The following is an 11,172-nucleotide window of genomic DNA, read 5'->3' on the forward strand; positions in this document are numbered from 1 at the left end:
CACTATTCTTCCACTCTATTTTAAGAATGAAAATGATTAATATCATACAGTATATACAACTATTTTTCTGTAAATAAATATTTTTCCTAAAAATATTAAGTAATATGCAAATCTATAAATTATAAAAGTAAAATGATCATTTGAATTAAATGAATTAGACTTCAAGTTCCCACACAAAGATCGGTTCAAAGTTGTCTTGACCCGTTTTGACCCATAGTATATCATCCTTTAATGCAATCTGTTTTTGTCCACTACCTTTTGAAATATTATAAATTGGTACTGGAGAACCGCCATATTGGTAATCATGGCCATAACCTATGCGAGCAAATGAATTTTGAACCTTTGTGATAGAATAGCCCTTCTGCTCACAATAATCTTCAAGTACTTCTTTTAAGGTTGAAGTCACATTTCTCATCGGAATACTACTCACGTTATAGTCTTCAACTTTAATATTACTGTTTCCGTCAATAAGTTTGTTTCTCAAACTAAATTGTTCATCATGGATAGGATTAATATGTTCACAATCCATATCTGATAGGAACATGGTAGTCTTTCTAATTTCATTTAATTCAGTGTCAATTACATCACTATCAACAAAACATTCATTTAGAATCCAATTAAACCACCACAATGTCTTTTTCTGGTCTTCCTCTAGTGCATAAATCTTCCATTGGTATATAATCTTATTTATTTCATTGAAAATGGCGTACATTATTAAACTGTAATCATTACTCGAGAGTAATCTCTTTAATTTTCTAATTGTCTTGATAAAATGGAATGAACCTCTTTTAGAATCAATAAAGTCCGGATCCTCTAGTTCAAATTGCAAGTCAAATTCTTCATCCCAAAGTTGAAGCACCTGAGGTAGCAACTTTTTATGACTAATGCTATAGATTTCATCGATTCCTAAAATACGTCGCAGTGAGACTATTACATCATCTTTGACAGTTTCTTTTTGAATAAAAGCAAACTTTTCACAAAATTCTGAGAATTTATATTGGAAAATTATATGTAATTTATCATTGAATTTTTCATCATACAGAAACGACATCTTTTCAATTGAAGAAATAAACAATAGGAACTGATCAGTTAGATCGAATTCTAAACTTTCTAGATTGCTTATTATGGTGGGATATATGAATTTTCCTTTAATGTAGTCCATGCAACCTATGAACTCAAGGATCCCTTCATAATCCAGAATTAATGATAGTACGGTATTAAACTTATCATCAACAAGTTCGAAGCCAGTGAAATATTTTGATAGTTCTGGAAATATAATTTTATATAATGCTGTTTGCGTTAAGTTCAGTTCTTTTTCATTTGTTTCCATCTCAAAGCTTAGAACCTCCACTACTTTTTTTATTTCAACTAAAATGAAATTATCAATTTCCAATGGGTCCCATTCATTACAACCCATGTATCTTTCCTTTATAATTGTGGATATCAATTCATCTTGTGTCTTTATGTCCGGTAGCATTAGGATCAAATTTGTTAATTCAGTTATGTCAATTTTATTGATTTCTTTTGCATTTTCTTGGATAGATTTAACTCTATCTAAGTCACCATTAATAGTTCCCAATTCAGAGTTCAGCCTTTTCAAACGAGCAGAAGCCGAGTTATGATGTGAATCTAGTTCCTTCAGTTTTTCGATTTGAAGTTCTGTAGTGTCCTTAATGTTTCCTTCACGGAAATGGTCTTGCATATCCTGGATGAAACTGCTATCAATTTTTGAATATTCATCCAATTTTAAATTTCTAAGAATATCTATCACTTGGATTTCATTCTTTCTTGTCTTATTAGTATCTTCTTCTATTTTCGGAGCATTAAATCTTATTCCTGTAAAGCTTTTCTCAGCTTGAACATCAGCAGAAATATTTTCTTCCTCATCACTGGATTCCTCACTGTATTCATCGTCATTGACCATACTCAACAAACCCAATCCAACTCTTCCAGACGGTCTTTGGTGAGCCTGCACAGGAGCTGATATACCTTGTCCCTTTGAACCTAACCCTTGGCCTTCAACATATCCCATGTTAGCCAACAATTTAGCACCAATACCATATCGTTGAGTGAGAACAGAGTCATGAGATGATTTGGCATTCATATTCAGCATACTATGAACCTTTTGAGATGGTCTTTCATTTCCATCAATATCATCATCAGAATTAGCATTTTTTCGTTTCCTAGTTAATTCACCGCCAAAAAAATCACCATTTAAACTGCTTGACTTCACAAAATTCATTAAAATCTATCCCAATGCAATCCAAACATCAAAATATACCTTTTTAAACCCCACTTTATACTTAACTTCTTTCTAAGTGAAGTTCATCAAGTTAACAAATGAATTTTTTAAATTTGGATATTTTTTAATACCGAACTTTTGATCTAAGAGCTTGAAATATTTAAAGGGTTAATCAACTAGTTAAAGATAGAATGTATTCAAGAACAGTTAATACCTGATGGAAGAGCAAGCTGTTATACAAATCTAATTTGAGATTTTGATGCTATATTGTTAGTATAAATATTGTTAATGTTCTATAAACATGAAGATTGAAAGGTTTGTGAATGCGAGTCGGAAGACTTTAGTAGAAGCTCAAGTGCTTTGTCAGGACGCTAATTCAAGAATATCTAATGCAAGATCTAGCTTCTCTCATTGGGAGAGATCTATCTCTAAGATACGTTTTTTATTAAACTGTTTAAAGAACCAGGGTTCTTTTATTAAAAATTGTATTTTAAAAGTAGGAATAGAAGAAAATTTAATTGAAAAAGAATGGACACAATCGATATTAGTTGATTTAGCTAAAGAATTGAAATATTGGAATTCTAAAATCAATGAACAAGTTAGGGTTTTAGATAGCATAGAGAATATATTGGATGAAGATACTAAATCTGAAAGTAAAAATCTGGGTTATTTTGTCTCTAGAGATAATTTAGACATTTTAGAAAAACGATTAAAGGAAATACCAAATGTTAAATATCATATTGACAATATTAGGGGACAGTACAATACAATGTTTAAAAAGGTATCTAACTATCTTATAAACAAAAGATTAAAATCTGTACAGGAATATTTTTTAACAAATTTTGAAAATGATTCGGATGACATAAAAAAATTAACTACAACTTTACCATCAAAACTTGTATCTTTGGAACACGATCTGGCAGATTATTTGAGTTCTATTACAAACCATTATGATCAATCTAAGTTACTACAGACATTGAAGCCAGCAGATCCTGATTATACAGATTTATTGGAAGTTGTCAAAAATGATAATTCAGAATTAGATGGAATTGTGACATTACTTCGAGAAACTGTAGATGAAGTGGATGAAACATTGAAAACCTTTTTAGGTATATTTAATGAAATAGAGCTGAAACAGAAAGAGTGTAATAAGCTTCTTTTTGGTGTAATAGAAGAATTCAAAATAAATCATGAATATTTATTAATTTTCAATGATATTTCGAGTCTGATAGATAACTTTAAGGAAACTTGCATTGAAGATATAAACAACACTAGGAGTTTATGTATTTTCTACCAGAAATTTGAAATTGGATACCAGAATCTGCTTTTTGAGATTGAGAGAAGAAAGACAGTTGCTCAAAAAATGACAGATATAATAAAGAATTGTGAATTGGAATTGTCTAAAATTAATGAAGAAGACCAAAAGAATAGAAGTGAGTTCTTAAAGTTAAATGGGGATTATCTACCAGAAAATATTTGGCCTGGTAAAATTGATGATTTTAGTCCATTATATTCATTGGAATATTCAATTAAAGAAATTTAGACAACTAATATATCAAATATCTATAATATTTACAAGCATCTTTAAAAAGTCAATGGTTTCACATATATCATATAGGCAGGATTCGATTTGATATAGGACCATTATTATTAAACTCATTTATAATTTTTCTCTAATTTCATAAATTTGTCAAATATTTCATCTTCGGTTAAGTGTTGTAGCCTTCGATCTTCACTTGTTCTAATTGCATATCTACCCGTTTCAACCTCTTCGTCACCAATAATAATCAAATAGGAATAATTCTTCATTATGGCATCCTTGATTCTATATCCAACTGGTTCTGATCTCAAATCGACATCGACATTGAAATGAAAACTGTTGAAGGGCACCGGTGTTAAATCATCTAAATCTGCGGATTCACCGCGTAATTTCGATGCCAACTGTTTACTTTCACTGACATGGCTTTTAATTTTTGTATTAACAGGTATAATCATTGCTTGGCGAGGATTCAACCAAAATGGCCACTTCCCTTCATTTGAATCAATTAACATAGCAATAAATCTTTCTAATGACCCAAATGCTGCTCTATGAATCATGATTGGCCTTTTATAAGAGTTATCTTTGTCCTTATATCTTAAATTAAATCTTTCCGGCAGTTGGAAATCTAATTGTATTGTTGCTACTTGATGAGTTTTATTATTATGATCTTTTACTAATATATCGATTTTAGGACCATAAAATGCACCATCACCTTCATTTATATCCCATTTCTTTCCAGATTTTTCCAAGATAGATTTTAAAGTATCTTCTGCATGGTTCCAGATTTCTAGATCTCCGATATATTTATCTGGTCGAGTTGATAATTTTATAATATAACTGGAAGAATCATTATTTTTACTCTTGTTAAAATTAAATACCCTTGAATAACATAAATCAACCATTTTTAAGCATTTGATGATCTCTTCTTCTACTTGTTCTTTAGTGCAGAAAATATGACCGTCATCTTGATGGAATTTACGAACCCTGGTCAAACCTGAAAGTGCCCCAGAGGCTTCATTTCTATGTAATGGAGAGAAGTCTGATAATCTCAAAGGTAATTCATGGTAGGATCTATCGAACTTTTTAAAAATCATACAATGACCTGGACAATTCATTGGTTTCAATCCATACTCTTCTTTTGAAATATCTTGACCTTCAACTTTAAACATATCTTCTTTGTAATTCTCCCAATGTCCAGATTGTTCCCATAGGGACTTTCTATATATTATTGGTGTAATAACTTCTTTAAATCCAAATTTATGCTCTTGTTGTAACTTCATAAATTGAACTAATTTATTGAATATCTTGGCACCATTTGGCAAAAAAAAAACAGAACCTGGAGAAATAGGATCAGTTATAAATATCTTCTGTTTTACCGATACATCATGAGAAGTATTGGCTACAGAATTACCATTGTTTTTATTAGCACCAGCAGCAGCATGTTTTGAAGTGGAATAAAATGCGACCTTAACAGAATTTTTAAGGCTTATCTGATTCCTTCTCAGCATTTGGCCTTTTGGATAACTCAAACAACTTGAAAGCGATAGTATAATAAACCGTAGTATTGGGCCCCACTCTCAATGGATAGTCTGGATGTTCTTTTATTATATCATTTAACCTAAACCCTCATCTTAAAATAATCAATGCAATTTTTCAGATTCGATTTTGAATATTTTTTAGTAGCCATGATTGAAACTTAAACAATGCATCTTATAGTGCCATAGTCAAAAAAGAAGCAAGAAAAAAAAGGAAGCAAGTGAATAATGTCACTAACAATTTATCGAAACTCATGAAGGATATATAAATTACTTTCAAACCTTGAAATTGATATAAATACAAAATATTTATAATGTATATATAAGAATAACGCTTAATTATATGAGAGGTACTACATAAGACCACACGCTTCTGATCTGCTAATAAAAGCTGGAAAAAAAATTGGAATATACAAGAAAATGGGCATTAGAACAGATGTGATGAGAAATAGTGGTTTCATTGATTGGGGTGAAAACTTAAATGTACTTCAAACCAATTCTTTACTTTAACATTGCTTGGAGCAGGAATTCGAAAAAAAGCATAATTAAAATGTTAACTTCAATTAGCATCTGGGTTTGAAACAATGTAATCCACAGTTTCACCGACGTTCTTCAACTCATCTGCAACTTTGTCAGGGATCTCGATTTCGAATTCCTCCTCGATAGCAACAATTAGTTCAACAGTATCCAAAGAATCTAAACCCAAATCCTTATTATATGTTGATTCTAAAGAAATTGGCTTAGCAGCCAAAGACTTGTCATAGGCCTTAATAACATCGACAATTCTAGTTGTAACATCATCTTTGGTCAAACCACTAGCAGAATAATAACGCATTAAACTTTGAGGAACAATGGATGTTCTTTTAGTTGCAATAGCAGCTTGTCTGTGAGCTAAAGGAGTAGCAGTACGTAGCAATTGTCTAAACATATTGGTTATACTTGTAGTTTGGTATTATTCGTTATCGAGCACTCACAAAGTAACGAAATACAAAACTTATCAATAAATAGGAAACTATTCAAAAATTACTAATCAACATCTTCTTATAAAGTAGGTTTTATTCCAATCATAAGTTCTTATTGAATTAGAAATGACGAATCGTGCTTCACTTTTCGAATTGAATATTGCTCCGGAATCAAAAAAAAAAATTGGGCCAAATATAAAATAATACAATTGATCACGTGCATTCACGTGACTAAGTATCGTAGTAAGTGATTGATATTAATTAACATAAAAGTCTGATATTAAACTATAACAACTAATAACAGTAATACATAAAACCATGGGTGCTAGTTAATGCAGAGTTAAGTGAAAGTTACTAACTATAACTATAATTTATAGTGTTCGATTGTCTATTTTCAGATTTTTGCCTCTATATTTTTTGAATTTTTTGAATCGTCGACATTATAAAGCTCTTCAACCTTGATTTGGTTTCTTTCAATTTCTTCTGAAAAATTCTTGGCATACAGTGCTACGATAGCTTGATGACTGGCTTTTAACTCCTCATAAGGTAACATTGTGTAATGAAGAGGTAGACATCTTGCACAAATTAATGCCAGTTCATCAAATGAGGCTGTTAACTTACTTAATTCTATCGAATCAATTTGGTCAACTGTAGGCGATAACAAGAATTCTTTATATTGAACCATACCACCATTGATTGGAGCTGCAATTGTACCTGTAATACATCTGGATAATTCGTTATATACATCCGCATGTGATGTTCCTTCTCTTAGAATCTTGTGTGACATATTTTCCAAACCAATCAATTCTTGAATTTTTAATTGAAGTGTTCTAATGGCATTTTCCACTGGTGATAACTTCTTTCTATGTATCTCAGAAACTTCACTCTTGTAAGTTAATGTAGGGAACGTTGCAGATGTGACGTATGTATATTCTTCAACCCATAAATCTGTAACACGCGTAAAACCAGGTAATCTACGGGATGATGTAAATGTTCTTAAATCTCTATTTTCAAGATATAAACGAACTTTATTGATCAGATTTTGATCTTTATTACGATTTATGAATGTGTCCGGTATGTTAACTTGTGGTTCGACAGATATAACATAGATAAATTTGCCAACAATCGGTGTCATTTTTAATTCTTCAGCCCATTCTTGACTGCTGACAATTGTGGAACCATGGTATAAATTCAATAATCTAGTGTGCATCGAGGAGATATGTTCGAAGGGCAAACCTTCAAAAATAAAGTTCTTGTTTCTTAATGTACTTGGAAATCCGAAACCCATGAATAGTACTTTGAAATATGTGGGAACTAATCTATCGACAGTTCTCAACTTGGCATAAATTTTTGACATTTCACCATGAACAAAGGACAGACCATCAAAATTATAAGTATGCTCTTCATACGCTTTTGCCATTCTTCTATATATGGACAATGCCTTCTCTAGCTTAGAACCTTTTGTAAATAGTTCTGCAGCCTTTTTCAAGAAATATTCCTTTCTTTCAAACGGAGATTGAGCTGGCAATACTGGGTATTGATTTTCTTCTAACCTTTCGGATGTATTCCATGTATAAGTGTTAGCAATTAATTCAATACTTAAGGCAGCTTGAACGTCATCTTTTTGTCTTAGGAAATGTTCAAATAAATCATAAACTCTGTTATAGAATAACTCAGGTCTGTCTGCTTTAAGAAGGAATGTCAACATTTCAATATTATTAGTGATACGATCATTGTCAAATTCTTTGTTATCAGGGATCCTCAACGCATCGACAATCAAATGTAACAGTTGAACTAAAATCTTAACACCATTGATAACTTCAGGAACAAGTTTATCATCCGGAGGGATATGAATAGTTTGAAAAAAAGATCTAGTCATTTTTTCTAGTTCGAGTTCTGTTAAATTAATACCATGGAACCGGTAGTAATGATAGAAGGCCTGTATATATAATCCTATTGAATGTTTTATATTCTTATTTTCGACCCAATCATCAACAATAAGATTCCAGAAGAAGCAAGATCCAAATATTGTAGATTGGATATTTCTATGGAATGTGAAAATAATGATCTGTCTAAACAATCCAGGATTATCAAATACCAAAGCTCTTTGATTTTCACTTAACTTACCAGTACCATACTTTCTCATTAAGTCTGAGTTTGAATCACAAACACTTAAAGCATTCCAACAGTCGAGAATTATGCTAGAATCTTCATCAATTAAATGTTTGGTTAAGCGGTAAACACCTTTTCTAGGTATGATGGATAAATTTAAAGGAAATAACAACTTGTGATTAAACACTCTAAGAGCGGTTTTCAAATATTCAGACCAAAGAGTTGCATCAAAAACTTCCGCAGAATCTTCACTAAAAGGTAAGGAGCCAATAATTAAAAAATCTTTAAACATCTGTAATAAAAGTATTGGAACATGAAAGAATGGATGCTGAGACCCCTAGCCAAATGTTAAAAGGGTAAAAAGTCCCCTTGATTAAATGCTGGATTAAACCATATAATTCTTTGAAAAATCATCTCTTGTTATTTCGTTAAATACAAGTTAGAATCAAAAAACTCATCTGATTGACAATCCTTTATGATAACACCCATAGATAAGCCGGAACCATATAAATCTTTACCAATCAAAGTAATTTCACAAATTATTGTTGTCAATTCTAACAATACTTCGACTAAAATTGCTGTACCTACTGTTGAATCTATAGATATTACTGCTGCAGGTAAGCTGGTGGGAAATATATTTGTGAATGTTCTTTTAGGTTTAAATAATCTAGCTGAACGGCAATGCATTTCTGTCTTTATGAATATCCTACAAAATGCTGGAATTAACCTTAAAAAGTTTCTCTTTACTACACGATCATTAACATTTTCCAATAAATAAACTATGACGGAATTTGAAAGTCTAGTAGACATTAAATTATAATTACCTGCTTTATTTTGATAAGTGTTTAACGCCCATTCCATAGATTTGGAAATGAACTCCATTCTAATAATATCAACATCATTTGAAGCAAATAAATAGTCATGTAGATTTTTGTGTGACAAAATTCTATAAAGCAGAGTTAGCTTCGAGTCCAAATATTTCCTTTCTAAAGGGTTTAATTTCCACATAGTCATATCTTCCATTGATTTCTTTTCGCAAGCATTAAACAATTTAATTGACATTTCAATGAAATGAGATGGTGTGTAATATCCAATCATAACTTCCAAGGAGAGGTGGAATGAATCCAAAATTAAAGACTGGTCGATTAAGAAGCCATCGTCTTGATTTTCAAAGAATTTACAAATACTTGCAAATGAATCATGGATTTCATCTCTCCATGGTTGCTCTCCTCCATTTGATGATACAGAGGAAAGTATTAAAATATAGAATATCATCTTACAGCAAAGATGAGAGGTTTTATCCCAGGAATCGTCTGCTTTATCGATAATTAGTCTTAGTGAACGTAGTAAGTATTTCCCTACAGGATATATTGAAGGGGACTTATTCATTTCTTTATAATAGTTTTGGATCATCCTTCTAGATAAATCATTCGATACCATAGTTGTATTTAGGAAAGTCAATAGGCTTGCAAATAACGCATCATTCATCCTGTCAGAATAATCAGCTAGATGTTTTGAAGTATTTATCAAGTAGAGCAATTTCAAATATTGAGTCAAAATTGTATCAAAGTGTCTTGTAAGTTCCGATTTCTTTAATGATTCGACTTCTGATAAAATTCCTAGCCATATTTTATAACTAGTTTCATTGTGAATTTCCAAAGTTTCGTCATGCAACAAGAAAAGTTTTAGAGACGAATTCATATTGTACTTAGCACCATAATAAGTCGTACTTATTTCTACTTTTGATATTAAATCATTATTATGTCTCTCGGTAGATTTCAATTTGCAATTGTGATATTTCTTGTACTCAATTATCTGATTGTTCCTTTTTAAATCTATGGTAGAATGACCCAAAAGAAACCCATTCAAGTATACAAATATATTCAAATGTTCATCTTCCGATGATGTATCAAAGCCAGTGATGAAAATTGATTCACCGATTCGTTCACCAGGTAATACCGAAACAAAATCCCAATAGCTTGAAGATAATTCACAACTATTACAACTGAACTTGGTTGATTTATTTGAGCTGGAAATACGGATAGAAACATTGGACACATTTCCTTCCTTTTCAAAAGGACCAAGTAGCATTGCCCTACCAATTTTTAGATTTATCCTCTCAACATTGTTCAGTTCTTTATCGTAAAAAAATGGTGGTATGTTTTTAATAGCACCAAGCTTTAATGAATTTGATATTTTTCCAGATGCAGTATCACTTTTGATTTCCTTTACACTTACCAATAGCGATATAGCTCTTGGATTAATTGCAATACCATCAGTTGAATTAGATAAAATTCTATCAATTAATTGACCCCATCCTAGATGCTCTTCGATATATGAGGGATTATGAAGAAGTGGTAAAGACATGATAGATTTAGAAGAACTTGAGCTGCTAATTGAATTCTGGAGAATTCGGAGGGCGTGGTAAATAATTGTTTTGATAGTCCTGAAGCTAGGATCCATATAATCGGGACGTTAAATTGGTACGGGGATACTCAGTTTGCAGAGCACCAAGCATTGTCGGAAAAAACTTTTTGTATTTTTCGTTAACCCGAGGGGGGAACCACCCTCCTTACTTGAATTTAAAAAAGTTGGGGTTCATTTAATTGGTTTTCATCCGAAGTGGCTAAATCTGGTCTGGTGGGTTAATGTTGATTTATCACTGGAACATTCTTGAATTTTGAACCCTCGCCTAAAAATTACTTTGACTATTTTTCAAATTTTAGATTGTTGGGATATATCTTGAAAATAAGATATGTTAAAAATGTTTCGGTACATATA

General features: G+C 31.5%; 5 protein-coding genes across 4 annotated transcripts, besides 3 other annotated features; 1 reads left to right on the forward strand and 4 right to left on the reverse strand.

Annotated features, from left to right (window-relative positions):
• Nucleotides 1–154: 154 nt before the first annotated feature.
• SPP382 (mRNA splicing protein SPP382) lies at nucleotides 155–2,242 on the reverse strand (the record flags this gene model as incomplete). The annotated part of the gene is made up of 1 exon (XM_001644489.1): nucleotides 155–2,242. The coding sequence occupies one exon, from the start codon at nucleotides 2,240–2,242 to the stop codon at nucleotides 155–157; it is 2,088 nt and encodes a 695-aa protein (XP_001644539.1).
• A 301-nt stretch (nucleotides 2,243–2,543) lies between these two features.
• ATG17 (protein kinase regulatory subunit ATG17) lies at nucleotides 2,544–3,785 on the forward strand (the record flags this gene model as incomplete). The annotated part of the gene is made up of 1 exon (XM_001644490.1): nucleotides 2,544–3,785. The coding sequence occupies one exon, from the start codon at nucleotides 2,544–2,546 to the stop codon at nucleotides 3,783–3,785; it is 1,242 nt and encodes a 413-aa protein (XP_001644540.1).
• A 113-nt stretch (nucleotides 3,786–3,898) lies between these two features.
• MST1 (threonine--tRNA ligase MST1) lies at nucleotides 3,899–5,290 on the reverse strand (the record flags this gene model as incomplete). The annotated part of the gene is made up of 1 exon (XM_001644491.1): nucleotides 3,899–5,290. One exon carries the CDS (start codon nucleotides 5,288–5,290, stop codon nucleotides 3,899–3,901), a length of 1,392 nt encoding a protein of 463 aa, XP_001644541.1.
• Nucleotides 5,291–5,876: 586 nt separating this feature from the next.
• ACP1 (acyl carrier protein) lies at nucleotides 5,877–6,245 on the reverse strand (the record flags this gene model as incomplete). The annotated part of the gene is made up of 1 exon (XM_001644492.1): nucleotides 5,877–6,245. One exon carries the CDS (start codon nucleotides 6,243–6,245, stop codon nucleotides 5,877–5,879), a length of 369 nt encoding a protein of 122 aa, XP_001644542.1.
• A 428-nt stretch (nucleotides 6,246–6,673) lies between these two features.
• Nucleotides 6,674–8,728: a sequence feature (this is one fragment of gene Kpol_1052p32, which is interrupted by a gap, the other fragment is Kpol_1052p32f1~contains possible frameshift sequencing error~similar to Saccharomyces cerevisiae YLR422W; similar to AA sequence:UniProtKB:Q06409).
• The window catches only part of DCK1 (guanine nucleotide exchange factor DCK1), a gene marked incomplete at both ends in the record, with an annotated part of 6,054 nt that continues 1,555 nt past the window's right edge, over nucleotides 6,674–11,172 (reverse strand).
• Nucleotides 8,743–8,811: a sequence feature (this is one fragment of gene Kpol_1052p32, which is interrupted by a gap, the other fragment is Kpol_1052p32f1~contains possible frameshift sequencing error~similar to Saccharomyces cerevisiae YLR422W; similar to AA sequence:UniProtKB:Q06409).
• Nucleotides 8,815–10,854: a sequence feature (this is one fragment of gene Kpol_1052p32, which is interrupted by a gap, the other fragment is Kpol_1052p32f1~contains possible frameshift sequencing error~similar to Saccharomyces cerevisiae YLR422W; similar to AA sequence:UniProtKB:Q06409).

The sequence above is a fragment of the Vanderwaltozyma polyspora genome, genomic scaffold (genome assembly GCF_000150035.1).
Source record: "Vanderwaltozyma polyspora DSM 70294 KpolScaffold1052 genomic scaffold, whole genome shotgun sequence".
NCBI classification, from domain to species: domain Eukaryota; kingdom Fungi; phylum Ascomycota; class Saccharomycetes; order Saccharomycetales; family Saccharomycetaceae; genus Vanderwaltozyma; species Vanderwaltozyma polyspora.